The 16,143-nt window shown below is 44.4% G+C and overlaps 1 protein-coding gene across 1 annotated transcript in view; it reads right to left on the reverse strand.

Moving 5' to 3' along the window:
• LOC119960738 (immunoglobulin superfamily member 1-like) overlaps positions 1–15,432 on the reverse strand; it is a 34,374-nt gene extending 18,942 nt beyond the window's left edge. Inside the window, exons 1-3 of the mRNA XM_038788352.1 lie at positions 15,252–15,432; positions 12,944–13,237; positions 10,254–10,547 (exon numbers count right to left, since the gene is read on the reverse strand). Coding sequence (XP_038644280.1) covers positions 10,254–10,547; positions 12,944–13,237; positions 15,252–15,357 — 694 coding nt within the window. The 5' untranslated portion in view covers positions 15,358–15,432. The remainder of the gene's footprint in view (positions 1–10,253; positions 10,548–12,943; positions 13,238–15,251) is intronic.
• Positions 15,433–16,143: the final 711 nt, after the last annotated feature.

The following is a 16,143-nucleotide window of genomic DNA, read 5'->3' on the forward strand; positions in this document are numbered from 1 at the left end:
CACGGCAGCAAAGGTTTCAGTGAAAAAGGCGACTAAATAATAGATCGTAGAACATACAGTACAGGAAGAGGCTATTCGGCCCAACGAGTCCGCAGCGACACACTGAAGCCCTCATTTCCACCCTATCCCCTGACCCAATAAACCCTCCTCAACTTTTTCGATACTCAGAGCAATTTATCATGGCCACCTAACCTGCACGTCTTTGAACTGTGGGAGGAAACCCGAGCACGGAGGAAACCAACGTAGACAGGGGGGGGGGGGAACATGCAGACTCCGCACTGACAGTGACCCAACGGGGAATCGGACCAGGGACCCTGGCGCTGTGAAGCCACACTGCGATCTACTTGTGCTACCGTGACGCCCAAATATTTTCACTTGTTACTTACCGACGTTTGTGACAGTTACCACATTACTGAATATAGATTTTAGCGATGTTTCTTTGATTAAACTTAAATAACTGCATTTGTGAGCCCCGTGGATGGTTTCGCCGGCCACTGCATACGTTACACTGTTTTTCTTTGTTGGGATATGCCCAGAGTTCAGTGGAGAATTATCTTTAAAAGGTCGAAGGCCCGATAGCGATAATCTCCAGCCAAGGTACAGGTGATGGTGACCTTCTCCCCGAAAATGTACACGGCACCCTGCAGATCATCAGACGCCACTGGCGTTGTGAGCGGATATGTATATGTGACAGATCGATTGATTGATGATTGATTTATTGTCACATGTACCGAAGTACAGTGAAACGAACTGGTGAATAGCAAATGGGAGCAACTATTGTAAATGTAAGGAATACATCTGAAGGACAGCAGCAGTTTAGAAAGTTTGTCACCAGATACCCAGCGTTCTGTGCCAAAGGAAAGTAATTTGATCCAGATTCGAGATTCCAGTTCGTCAGCACTTGGGATTTGCTTCCGGATGAAGAAATACAACGTTGCACTGAGTGTAACTTTGGCAAATTCTGCTCATCCGCAAAAAATAAACTTAGCAGCTGATGAGGTAAGATTGGAATATAATCGGCCACTTGGTGATATGCACAACAAGCTCCCATCACACGAATGAGTCAATGACTGATAATATATTACCTCAAAGCCTGATGTCGATTAGGGATTATATATTTACTCAGAGAACACCGAGGGAATCAACACAGGAATTGAGCAGGGAGGAGATGTCTGCACTGTGCTGGTCAAGTTCCAATTATATATATCTGCATCCGACAATGCAAAACGCCCATTCGTTATGCCATAGGGGGAATGTCGATGTGGACTATGGAGCTCAAATCTTAGAGCACAGATACCTACCTACAACACAGTTGTCGTCCCTCAGTAATGGCAGCGAGAGAAGCTTCAGACTGGATTATGGAGCGTACACTCATCTATTTCCGACAGAGCTGCATTCGCTCAGGTCTTGCACCGAGACCGTTGGAGAAGGGGAGGGGAGGGAGAGTTGGGGAGGGTCGACATGGGTTGTAAAGCTCAAATTAATGGATTTAAGTCACCACGTCCTGATTGCCGAGAGAAAGCAACAATTTTATGCAAGGAGAGTTTAAATAGAGATAAACCAACCAACGTGAGCCGAACGCACCTGGAAAATGGAAAGTAACAGTGGAGATGCCGGGGATTGGGGTTTTACTGGATGATGCGGCATATACCAGTGCATGGGCTTGTAGGCTAGAATGTGGATGTTTTGTGAAATAGAGAATCAATGGCCGCAGTTGACCACTTCAGAATAGTAATACGTCATCAACAACCTATCGCACAAGACTGCGGTGTGAACGGAAGATGCTGGATAACTCCCCAGATTGCAGGAATACTTCAGGGCTGATAGGCCTCGAGCAGCCTCCTCCTGGATCAGCTGCGACTTCCCCACAGTGGCTGCCTGAGCCTAGAAACCCGCAATCAGTGCAGTTTAGGTGAAATCATCCCCTGACCGATTAAATCAATGCTCATTCGTAAAAAATGCTGGCTTGGATCACTGACGATTAATACTACAGAAGTAAATTAAAAGTATCTTTTTATTTTCCCTGGCCCAAACTATACACATATTAACTGTCTCCGTCCCCTGCTTTCATCACCCTCACAGTCGCGCACATTGGGGATATTAGCTGTCCATACCTCACCGATATTTCATCTTGATATTGGTATCGCCCTCAATTGCTTTTCCAAGTGATGTGGACGTTTCCAGTATCGTCCTACCTATAGCCTTTCCTGGAGAACAGATGTTGGCCATCAAAAAACAAAGGACATTTCCGCAAATGAACAGGCCCTTCGGTTAGATGGGCAGCATGTGCCAACCATGCTGCCCATCGAACCGAAAACCGTTTACTCTTCGGACTACGGATCCCACTGTTCCCATTTAGTGATGTCTTCAGCAAAACTCTCCTTGAGCGTCACTATCCTACCTACTTCTACCTGTGGCAGCGAGTTCCAGGCACCCACTCCCCTCTGTGCAAAACACTTGCCTCGGACATCTCCTCTCAACCTTTCCCCTCGCACTTTAATCCTATGCCCCCTAGTAACTGACTCTTCTACCCTCCGAAGCAATGCTTCTGACTATCCACTCTGGCTATGCCCCTCACTAATTTACAGACTTCTATCAGGTCGCCCCTCAACAGCAGTCGTTCCAGTGAGAACAATCCGAGCCCAGCCAATCTTCACTCATAGCTATTTTCCTAAATATCAAGTAACATCATTGTAAACAACTGTAAAACCCTCCATACCCTTCTGGTATACACAATGCCGTGGATGAAGGAGAACATGCCACATACCTTCTTGACGACATTCTCCACCTGCGTTTTCACTTTTAGTTACCTGTAGACCTGTACACCCAGGTCCATCTGCCTCTCACTACCTCTGAAGTTCTGATATTTACTGTATAATTCCCACCCGTATTAGGCGTTTCAAAATGCATTACCTCACATTTCTCCATATCAGTCTCCATCTGGCATCTCTCTACGGAGGTATCCAACCGATCTATATCCTGCAGTATCCTCTGAATACCCATCGCAATCTCGAATTCCACAAATCATTGTGTCATCCGCAAAATTACTAATCAGACCAGTTACATACTTCTCGACATCATTTCTGTATACCACAAACAGCAATGGTACCAGTATTCATCCCTGCGGAACACCTCTAGACAAAACCTCCATTCAGAAAAGCAACCTTCCCCTGGAACACGCGGTCTTCTGTGACCGAGCAAGTTCTATATACATATTGCCAAACCGCATCTGATCCTTTGTGACATTAGCTTCTGTAAAGTTATGTCTCCTTTGGGACCTTATCAACGGTCTTACTGAAGTTAATGCAGAAAGAATACACTGCCCTACCTGCATCAATCATTACCTTTGGTAAAAAAAATAACAATAATCTCCAACCGCATTGTTGGTAACGGTAAGCGTCTCTCCTGCTACATACAGCCAGATGGGTTCTTTCTGGGAAACCGTGGCTTTCTTGGCTGAACCTCGTGTCCAGAGAGTCCCTACAGTGCAGAAGTAGGCCATTCGGCCCACACAGCCCCCGCACTCACCATCTGAAAGAGGGTTCCGCATAGTCCCAATCCGTCGCCCTATTTGTGGAATGTCGTTAATCCACAGAGCCTGAATATCTCGGACACAAATGAGGTACTTAGCAGGAGCATTCCAACTAAACTATGCAAATTCAGGTACATTTGTGCCAGCGGGAAATAAAATGGACAGAACAGTTGTAACTGGTTTTGAGGTACATTTCAGAAACTGACTACGGCCCAATGAGTCAAAGAAGTGAATTCATTCCTGCATGTCGGCAAATTCATGGACAAATTAGTATGCAGCAAGTATTCACAAACAGAAATGAATGAGTTTTCCTCTGTGTTATTGGCTGCAGGATGAATATTTGGCGAGAAGGTCTCCGTATTCATTGTTTATTGACGTCATTCTAAATTTGGGAGCTGGATATGTTATGTTCAGTTAGGACTCCGGACGTCGGTGCCCATATACTTTTCGCTATAATGGTGGGACAACATTTGCGACATAATTTATTAAGAGCATTGATTGAGCTTGCAAACGATTAATTGCAATGGTTCAAGGGACCGGGGCACTGTCACTTTCTCTGCGTGGGGTGTACATATGATGCCAGAGATGCGGGATTGCCGAGACAATTTTGCTTGAATGTGTGAATCTGCATCGTTCCGAATCCGGCCCGTATGCCGGACAAGCAGGTGAGAAAGGTCAATCACGGAAAACATGAACCCCAAAACATTAGTGGGTGTCATATGTAGAACCACAAATTGGACTGGTGAGGTTGGAAATGGCATTCATCAAGAAATTAGAGATGCATGTGATAAGGGAATATCGGTGATCATGGGTAATTTTAATCTTCACATGGAGTGGGCAAATAAAATTAGTCACAATGCCGTTGAGGAGGAATCCCTGGAGTGGATACGGGATGGTGTTCTTGAACAATATGTGGAGGAATCAGAGAGAGAACAGACCATCTTAGACTGGGTACTGTGTAATAAGAAGGGAGTCATTGCCCATCTGGCTCTACGAGACCCCTTGAGGATCAACGACAATAACATGACCAATTATTTGATCAAGATGGAGAGTGAAGTAGTTGATTCGGAGACTAGGGTACTGAATCTTAATGAAGGGAACTATGAAGATATGAGGGGTGAGTTTGTCGTGATATATTAAGGAGAGTTACTGAAACGGATGACAATGGATAGATAAAAGCAAACATTCAATGAGCACATGGAGGAAGTATAGCAACTGTCCATTACTGCCTGGCACTGAAGCACATGCGGTAAGATGGTCAATCCATGGCTTACAAAGGAAATTAGTAATAGTATCCGATACAAGGAAGAATCATAGAGATTGGCAAAGACAAACAATAGGTCTGAGGATCAGGCGCAGTTTAGAATTCAGCAAAGAAGGACGAAGGGATTGATTAAGAAGGGGAAAGTACAGTCCGAAAGGAAGCTTGCAGGGAACATAATGACTGACACTAAGAGTTTCTACAGATATGTGAAGAGAAAGAGTTTGGTAAAGGAAATGTAGGCCCCTACAGACATAAAGAGGGGAATTCATATTAAGGGCCGAATAAATGGCTGAGCAATTCAATACATAATTTGGCTCTGTCTTCACAAATGAGAACACAAATCAAATCCCAGAAATGTTGGAGAATGAAAGGTTTAGTGTGAGGGACGAATTGAGGGACATCAACATTGGTAGAGAAATAGTGCTGGGAAAACTAATGGGCTTGAAGGCGGATGAATCCCCAGAACCTGAGAATCTGCATCCCAGAGTGCTTAAGGTGGCTCCCGAAATAATGGATGCATTGGTGGTAATTGGTGGATTCTATAGACTCTGGAACTGTCCCTGCAGATTGGAGTGTGGCTGACGTAATTTCGATATTCGAAAAGAGAGGTTGAGAGAAAGCAGTGAATTATAGACCAGTAAGCCTAACACCTGTAGTGGGGAAAATGCTTGGATCCATTAACAAAGATTTTATAGCGAGTTGATGTGCGATATTTGGACTTTCAGAAGGCTTTTGACAAAGTCGCGCAGAAGTGATTATTGTGCAAAAATAAAACGCATGGGATAGGGTGAAATGTATAGAAGTGGATAGAAAATTGGTTGTCCGAGAGGAGACAAAGAGAAGGGATTCATGAGCCCTTTTCAAATTGTCAGGCAGTAACCACTGTGGTACCACATGGATAGGTCCTTGGATCCCAGCAATTCACAATATATATTAATGATTTGAATGAGGGAACAAAATGTAACACCTCAAAGTTTGCAAATGGTACCAAATTCGGTGGGAATGTGAATTGTGACGAGGATGCAGGAATCCTGCAGCAAAATCCGGACAGGTTGGGCGAGTGGGCAACCAATGGCAGATGCAGTTTAATTTGGATAAGTATGAGGTTATTCATTTTGGAAGCAAAAACAGGAAAGCAGATTACTTCCTTATTTATTGTAAATTGGGAAAGTGGAGTGTGCAGCTGGACCTGGCTGGACTTGTGCACCATTCGCTGAAGTTAAGCATGCAGGTGCAGCAGGCAGGAAAGAAGATTAATGGTATGTTGCAAGAGGTTTGGAGTAAAGAGGCAGGGATGTCATTGCTACAATTGTACCTGTCCTTGGTGAGGCTAAATCTGCAGTATTGTGTGCAGTTTTGGTCTCCTTCTCTGAGGAAGGATGTTCTTGCTCTCGAGGGAATGCAGAAAAGGTTTTCCGGACAGATTTCAGGGATGGCGGGACCGTCATATGTGGAGAGATTGACTAGGTTGGGATTCTTCTCGCTGGAGTTCAGAGGAATGAGGGGGATCTCATAGGTACACATATAATTCTAACAGGACTAGACAAGGTAAATGCAAGGTGGATGTTTCCAATATGGTGTGTGTCAAGAACCAGAGTTCCCAGTCTGAGGATTCAGGGTAAATCATGTCGGACACAGATAAAGAGACATTTCTTCACACAAAGAGTGTTGAACCTGTGGAATTCATTCCCTCAGGAAGTAGTTGATGCAAAAACTTTAAATATATTCAACAGGCGGCTGGATGAAGCACTTGGGGAGAATTGGATCAAAGGCTCTGGGGAGAAAGCAGGAGAAGGCTATTGAGTTGGATGATCAGCCATGATCGTGATGAGTGGGGGAGCAGGCTGGAAGGGCCAAAAGGCCGCCTCTTGCTATCTTCTATGCACCTATATTTAACAAAGGGCGGTACTGCCAACAATCTTGTTCATTTTTACTGACATTGGCAACGTGTCACTGGACAATTCTGCCGTCTGAACCATGGATCTCGGGAATGTCGGGGATGGGATAACATCAGTGGGCTGATCGCTGCGACGTCACAGAAGTTCACACCCAATCACAAGTTAGCCTGACCTCAGCCGTCAATTGACCGCAGTTCCTCCAATGTTAGCAGGGTAGCATGGTGGTTAGCATAAATGCTTCACAGCTCCAGTGTCCCAGGTTCGATTCCCGGCTGGGTCACTGTCTGTGTGGAGTCTGCACGTCCTCCCCCTGTGTGCGTGGGTTTCCTCCGAGTGCTCCGGTTTCCTCCCACAGTCCAAAGATGTGCGGGTTAGGTGGATTGGCCATGCTAAATTTCCCGTTGTGTCCTAATAAAAGTAAGGTTAAGGGGGGGGGGGGGGTTGTTGGGTTACGGGTATAGGGTGGATACGTGGGTTTGAGTAGGGTGATCATGGCTCGGCACAACATTGAGGCCCGAAGGGCCTGTTCTGTGCTGTACTGTTCTATGTTCTATGTTATAATCATGCCGCTACTATACATCCCCCTTGTTTACATCAGTCCCTACACCAGGAGACCCACAGGGATTCGGCCAAGAGATGATCAGTATGAGAGGAGGAGGTTCCGTTACATTTAAACTTAGAAGATTTGTCAAACATAAGGACCCACGATGCTGACTAAACCCATGCCTGTGTCAGTTTCCTGTAGCTTTCCGTTCCTGGAAAGGGCGCTAGACTGCAATGACGAGGGTTCCTGTTCGAAACACTTTCTGCTGAATAAAATTATCTCCCACTCTTACACTCTCTCAGAGGCAACTTGGGAAAAATTGCACACCACAGTTACCATGACTGGCCATTCGGTAAATGTCAGACTGTCTTTCTGTTGAACAAGAGCTCAATCTGTGAAAGTAGTGTAAGCGAGTACTAGATGTGTTAAAACAAAGTCAGTTACCGTCATAAACTCGCTCAATAGGGAATTCGGCGAGTACTGTTGATTAAAACTTCATAACCGCATTTTTACAATATTGTATAATTAATGTTAATGGAAACTGTCAGAATTCTCCTGTATGGCAATTGCATTTATGGGTAACCATTGCGTACAACAGAAAATCTGAATATCTTCTCGCATGTATCTACAGTCACAGTTCAGTTAATGTGGCCCTTTTACCCGGATACATACACCCCAGCCATAGCGCCATCGAGTCATCGTGTCATCGAGCAAAGAAATGGCCCTATCGTCCCTTGGCATCTAAACTGGTCAAAAACAACCACATAACCATTCTGATCCCATGTTCCAGCACTTGGCCCTTCGCCTTGCGTGCCTGGGATCGCAAGTACAAATCTAAAAAAGTTCTTAAATGTTATGCGTTTGTCTACCTCCAACACCCTGATCGGCAACGAATTCCAAATTTCCAGCGCCCTCTGAGTAAAAATATGATCACTGGATGTTCCAGAGGAGCTATGGTGGAATATAAATAGAGAACAAAACGAAACGGGACAGGTGACCGTTGGATGGAGCAGGAGATTCGTGATACAATGACCATTAATCTGTAGAGAGGCAATTGTTTTCACAGGGAACGAGACACCACAAATCCATTGTGGATTGGACGCTAGACAAGGGAAGATGGACCGCTGCATTCCACAGCATTCTCGTGACAAGGGCTTTCCGAAAGCAGCTTTTGCGCGGAGCAAAGATCTGGAAATGCTGTTATTGTTCTATTGCAGGTCCCAAATATTGACATTTAACCCGAGAATGCGCACTCACTCCCCCAGTGAAATCATCATTCACCTGCTGACAAACGACTCACACCGTCCTCCTGATTCCCGGCATCCCTCCCGGTACAGTCGTGTCAAACACAGTCGGTGCGCAGTGGCTGAAGCCTTCATACATCTTGTCAGGGAGACAGTCAATTGTTGAGCCATGAAATGGATGTTCATTCCGAACAATTATTCCTATCAGGAAAGGTACTTTCTTTTGTTACAGGGCATTTAAGGTGATTTTCTGAATATGCCAACCACATAAAATAAAAAAAGTGGCTACTTCTATTCCCAGTCACTTACTGCTCTAGTCAACATCACAATATTGCTCATTATGGTTAATATCTGCCTTTCCCATATAGATGTCCCATAGTGACATGTATATCGCCCATGACTGATTCTACCAGTGACTTGGAATGAGCCACTTTTGTTCATTGTGTCTATTTGACTGAAGTACAAATGCTGGTCATGTTTGGAGAAATGTAAAAATCCCCCCCCCCCCCCGCTCCCCGCCCCCCGCTAACTTCCAGTCACTGTGCAGATGAAGGTGAGTGTCTCTCCTCTTACATGTACACAGTTCGATTGTTCAAGGACTCACTTGGCTTTCACAGCGGATCTACGGTGAAGATAATGTGGATACAATAATTGTAAATGTATCCAAATAATATATTGTACAGTCATTGTTGGTACAAACTTCTCAATTGAACTGTGTGGAAGCAGCTTTAGACTTCAATAAACATAGTCTGGTCGACCTAGCCCTCACATAAAGCATGAAGTTGGTGCTGGAGGAAATGTCAGCCGCTATTCTGAAGCTCAGGACCTGGTTTGTATACATCCACCTCCAACAGTGAAGTTCTTCCTCAATACTGGAACCGTGGATGAAGGAGCGCAGGCCAGAGACTACATGAATCTAGCTCCGATCACGCTGGAATCCCTCAGTACTGGCGCCAGTCAGGGTGTCGGTCGGGATATTTCTGGACAATCTATATACTGCCACCGAGGGTGTGCCGACCTGGACTTTCGATCTCCAACCCGAACGGATGCAGATATTTTGACAGTGACACACTCGCTCACTATTTGATTCGCGAGTTGTCTCGGCTCGTGTTATGGAACCCAAATCATTGTAATTGAAGTCCTTATCACCACCTGTCTATCTCCAAGACAAAACTACAATTATAGATATGGAGATGTTAAATGGAGATAATCCAAATAAAGTTGAAATGTCGGTCATTCCAACAAGGACAATGAATGACGAGGTGGGTGCAGAGTGTTATTTGACGTGCAGTACATACCACTCCAGGGGGAAGGAGGTACGGAATTGGGTATTCGTTGATATAGAAAATCAATAGCAGTGTCCGATGCTTTCAGCCTGTAATAAACCCCCAAAGCCACAGGACTATGATTTCACCTTCGAATCTCAATTTCGCCCGCTAATGAATGAACCTTTCCCTACTAACATAGCCCTCTGACCCTGCCACCAATATCACCACGTCCCACTCCCGATACCGGCTCCCCGAGTCTCCACGACCACAGTCGATGCACTGTCGGTGAAATCATGCAATATTCTGTCATTTAGAGAATGTCGTTGACGAATGAAATGGAAACTCACTCGTAAATACTGCTGACTTCCATCGTGCCAAACATGTGTCACGATGACACCACAAATGAAAGCCAACTTTTGATTGCCGTGGATCGGAGCAGCAACAATCAACAGGTAAAGCCCATAAAATAAACACGATAATATTATCTATTTTTTGTCATATACCTGATATAGTCACCCTCACAGTGTCGCTCAATGGGGATATTAGCTGCCTTCCCAGCACGGAAATTTCATATTGACAGGCATATTGCCCTTCACGTCTTCCAACGATGTGCTGGAATTTTCCAATATTGTCGGTTCTGTCAATTTGACTGGAGGACAAACGTTGTTTATCTTTGTAAACATTGAAGTATTTTTCTCTATTATCTCCAGTCACTGTGCAGGTAATGGTGAGAGTTTCTCCTCTTATATATACTCCGGTCCATTGATCAAGGACTGCCATCGGCTTTGCTAGCGGATCTACGGTAAAGAAAAAAGTGGATAACATAGTTAGAACTGTAACAGAAAGATATATATTGTGGCAATTGTTATACAAACATCTCCATTGATCTGTTTGAAAGTACCCTTAGTCTCTGAGGAACACAAGCCACCCTCTCCTTTTTTTCAGAGAGAGCATGTGTTGGGATTTAACCTGCCGTTCACCACACCGCAGGCAAGGTGACCGGCTGACAAGGTGCTGTCAAATGGATACCGCAGGCTGCCCGTGAGGTAAAACCCACTGTTGGCGTCTCTCTGTATAACTAACAGGCCATAGTCAATTGAGCTGCTCCCTCACTCCAGATACGGGGTTTTTACACCCTGAATTATGAATCACACGTCCCAGTGCGTACATAAGTACCTGCAGTAGTGACATGCACCCTCAATACTAGCATCGGGTGATTTGTCAGACGAGACTATAGAGATCATAGAACATAGAACAGTACAGCACAGAACAGGCCCTTCGGCCCTCGATGTTGTGCCGAGCAATGATCACCCTACTCAAACCCATGTATCCACCCTATTACCGTAACCCAACAACCCCAACCCCTTAACCTTACTTTTTTAGGACACTACGGGCAATTTAGCATGGCCAATCCACCTAACCCACACATCTTTGGACTGTGGGAGGAAACCGGTGCACCCGGAGGAAACCCACGCACACACGGGGAGGACGTGCAGACTCCGCACAGACAGTGACCCAGCCGGGAACCGAACCTGGGACCCTGGAGCTGTGAAGCATTTATGCTAACCACCATGCTACCGTGCTGCCCCAGATCAGATCCAGGACTATATGTGCCTCGCTCCAATAGTGTAGTACTCATTAAAGGCTCCGTCTAGAGTGACAGTCTGGACTAACCCTGATAATATACATATGGGTGTCCGTCTGGATTAACCCGGTGAATGTAAATATATATATCCGAGACAAAACAAGAATTATATGTACCGAGAATTTGCATGGAGACAAGCCAAAAGAAGTTGAACTATTGGTCATACCAACGAAGAGAGTAAATGACGACTAGTATGGCTGGAGTTTGGAGAGTGGTCTTGTGGGCCAGGAGTCGAAAACTCCAAAGTGTATCATGGAGTTCACCTGACCCACAACATCGAATGGGTTGTGGTATGGGGAGAACACGGCCCACTCTACAAGTGTGGTACAGAAGATATTGAAAACTATTTTTATAGCAAAACAATGTTTAATCTATGAACTCATGTAAAACTTTTTAAAACGAACAATGAACATCTTAGCATCGTTAATTCAAATACAAGCCCCACAGAATGCAACAGTGAGTGATGCTTATTTTTCTTTAACTTTCATTTTAAAAAAAAAATTTAGATTACCCAATTATTTTTTCCAATTAAGGGCAATTTAGCGTGGCCAATCCACATACTCTGCACATTTTTGGGTGGTGGTGGCGAAACCCACGCAGACACCGTAAGAATGTGCAAACTCCAGACGGACAGTGACCCAGAGCCGTGATCGAACCTGGGACCTCAGCGCCGTGAGGCGGTTGTGCTAAGCACTAGGCCACCGTGCTGCCCTCCTTTTAACTTTCACAAGACTTAAAACAAAACATTTTAACAGAAGCACATCATGTTTAATTTCACTGATGAGAGCAGTAACAAGTCTGAAAACCCAAGATGAACATTCATAAGCTTGCAGAGATTCATTCACACTCTGCTGTGATTTCAGCTTCTCCAAAACTAAAATGAAACCAAACCCACCCTGCAGCAAAAAGCCGAAAGCGAATGTAAAAAGCTGCCAGAGAGTCCAGCTCCACCCACTTTCGGGCATCACTGCAGTAATACACATCCATTTCTTAAAGGTACTCTCAGTACAGATATTTATATCCACACCCATTTCTTAAAGGTACTCTCACATGACAGTGGTGTTTACCGAAGCGAAATGGGGGCTGTAGCAACGGAATAGGTCATTCGATGCTGCAGAAAATCAATGGCAGACTCCAGGCCTATGAAGAAATATTATGTAATAAACTCCGAAATCACAGGACTGTGATTTCACTGGAGCTAGAAAATACCCCACACTATTCAATGAACCTTTCCCTACCGACATAGCCCACACACCGTTCCCGCAATCTCACTACCACCCACTACGCATACCGGCTCTCTGAGTCCCCAAGACCAGGGCCGATGCAACATCGATGAATTCATGCCACATTCTGTCATTTAGAGAATCAATTGTTGAGAAATGAAATAGACACTCATTTGGAAATACTGGCCCTTCTACCGCGCCATGCCGGTGATACGGAGCCACCACAAATGGAAGTTAAGTTGTTACTGCCGTGAACCGGAGCTGAAATATTCAGTACTTAAACCCTACAGAATAAACATAGACATTTTTCTTCCATGTTATTTACCTGATATCGTCACCTCCACAGTCTCGCTCATTGGTGATATTAGCCGCCGACCACCGACGGAAATGTCATATTGACAGGCGTATCGACCTTCACTTCTTCTATCAGTGACCCAGAATCTTGCAATATTGCCGTTTCTGTCAATTTGAGGGAAGTACAAATATTGTTTATCTTTGTAAAATTTGAAGTATTTGTCTCGATTATCTCCAGTCACACTGCAGGTAATACTGAGAGTCTCTCCTCTGACATATACTCCGGTCGATTGATCAAGGACTGCCCTTGGCTTTGCTAGAGGATCTATGGTAAAGATAAAGTGGACAGAATAGTTATAAATGTATCAGAAGAATACATATTAGCACCATTGTTAGTACAAACATCTCCATTGATCTGTCTGAAAGCATCCTTAGTCATCCTCCCCATTTTATGGAGAGAGCCAATTGTTTGGATTTATTGTTGAATTGTTGAACCTTCCGTTCACACACCGCAGGCAAGGGGAACGGCTGACACGATGCTGTCACATGGATACCGCTGGCTGCCCGTGAGATAAATCCCACTGTTGTCTTCTCTCCGGAAAACAAATTGGCCTGACATCCAACTGAGCTTCTCCCTCACTAAAGCCACTGGGTTCTTACAGGCGGTATTGGCAGCCTGAATTATGAAGCACACGTCCCCGTGTGTACATAGCAACCTCTAATAGTGAAATGCACCCTCAATACTGGCACCCGGAGATGTAGAGTAAGACTTCTTACAACACCAGGTTTAAGTCCAACAGGTTTGTTTCAAACACGAGCTTTCGGAGCACTGTTCCTTCCTCGGTGCTCCGAAAGCTCGTGTTTGAAAGAAACATGTTGGACTTTAACCTGGTGTTGTAAGTCTTCTTACTGTGCTAACACCAGTCCAACGCCGGTATCTCCACCAGGAGATGTGTCAGACTAGATTATCGAGCTCAGGTCCAAGATTATATGTATCTCGCTCCAATAGTGTAGCACGCATTACAGGTTCCGACGAGAGTGACAGTCAGATTAACCTTGATAATATACGTGGGTGTCCGTCTGGATTAACCTGTTGAACGTAAATATATATATTCGAGACAAAACAGGAATTATATGCACCGAGAATTTGCATGGAGACCAGGCAAAAGAAGTTGAACTATTGGTCATACCAATAAATAGAGTGAATGACGAGTTGGGTGGCTGGTGGTTGGAGACTGGTGTTATGGGCCAGTAGTAGAGAACCACAAAGTATATCGTGGAGTTCACTTGACCCACAACATCGAATGGATTGTGGTATGGGGAGCACACGGCCCACTCTACAGGTGTGGTAGAGCAGATATGGAATGTTATTTTTTAAAGCAAAACGATGTTTAATCTATGAACTTAAGCTCACCTTTTCAAAACAAACAGTGAACATCTTGGCAACGATTAATTCAAATACAAGCCCCAAAGAATGCAACACTAAGTGATCCTTACTTTCATTTTAACTTCCATAAGACTTAAAACAAAATATTTTAACAGAAGCACATCATGTTTAAGTTCTCTACTGAGAGCAGTAAGAAGTCTGAAAACCCCAAATGAACATTCATATGCTTGCAGAGATTCATACACACCCTGCTGTGATTTCAGCTTCTCCAAAACTAAAATGAAACCAAACCCACCCTGCATCAAAAAGCCGAAAGCAAATGCTAAAATCTGCCAGAGTCCAGCTCCACCCAGGCATCACTGCAGTAATAAACATCCATTTCTTAAAGGTACTCTCATTACAGACATTTATATCCACACCCATTTCTTAAATGTACTCTCACATGGCAGTGGTGTTTAACGAAGCAACATTTAACTCTCCATGGGGGCTGTAGGAACGGAATTGATCATTCGTTGGTACAGAAAATAAATGGCAGAGGCCGCTCCTTTCAGGCAATATTATGTCATCAACTCCGAAATCACAGGAGCTAGTAAATAGCCCCCCCCCCCCGCCCCCCCGCCCCCGAGTGAATGAACCTTTCTCTCCTAACATATCCTCACACCCTGTCCCCAATTACACTACCACCCACTACCCATACCGGCTCTCTGAGTCCCCAGGACACAGCCGATGTAACATCCATGAATTCATGCCACATTCTTTCATTTAGAGAATCAATTGTTTAGGAATGAAATGGACACTCATTAAGAAATACTGCCGCTTCTACCGTGTAACCCCTTGATACAGAGCCACCCCAATTGAATGTTAAGTTGTTACTGCCGTGAACCGGAGCCGAAATATTCAATATGTAAACCCCACAGAATAAACATAGAATTTTATCTTGTATGTGTTTTACCTGATATCATCACCTCCACAGTCTCGCTCATTGGGGATATTAGCTGCCTACCACCGACGACAATTACATAACGACAAGCGTATCGACCTTCATTTCGTGTATCCATGACACAGAATATCCCAATATTGCCATTTATGTCAATTGACGGCGGTACAAAAAATGTTCATCTTTGTAAAAATTGAAGTATTTTTCTCGATTATCTCCAGTCACTGTGCAGGTAATGGTGAGAGTCTCTCCTCTCACATACACACTGGTCGATTGATCAAGGACTGCATTTGGCTTTGTTAGCGTATCTACAGTACATAAACAGTCGATAGAAGAGTTATACTTGTATCAGAAAAAAATATATATATTAGGGCCAAACATCTCCATTGATCTCCCTGGAAGCACCCTTAGTCTCCGTGCAACACAGGCCACACTTTTCCTTTTGAGAGATAGATGATTTCTGGGATTAAACCAGCCATTTCCCCGACCTTCCAAACATGTGAGCTACCCCCTCACTATCGCTACAGTGTTTGTGCGGCCGGTAATGTCAGCCTGAATAATGAAGCTCAAGTCCTCAGGGGGACACATCCACCTCCAACAGCGATGTGCACCCACAATCCTGGCACTGGCGGACGCGATACACTGTATTATGCAGTTGAAGTGCGAGCCTATGCATATAAATATATATGCCCCCAACAGCGTAACACACCCTCAGTATACAGGCTGGGGTGTCTGTCTCGATTACTCACGAGCATATATATATATATATCTATACATATATTATATATATATATATATATATATATATATATATATATATATAAGTGTTGACATTTCAGCACTTCATCAATACTGGCACAGGGACTTTGCCTGACTGGAGTTTGGATCTCCAAATTGGATAGCACAA

This window comes from Scyliorhinus canicula, unplaced genomic scaffold, assembly GCF_902713615.1.
Source record: "Scyliorhinus canicula unplaced genomic scaffold, sScyCan1.1, whole genome shotgun sequence".
Classification (NCBI taxonomy): Eukaryota; Metazoa; Chordata; class Chondrichthyes; order Carcharhiniformes; family Scyliorhinidae; genus Scyliorhinus; species Scyliorhinus canicula.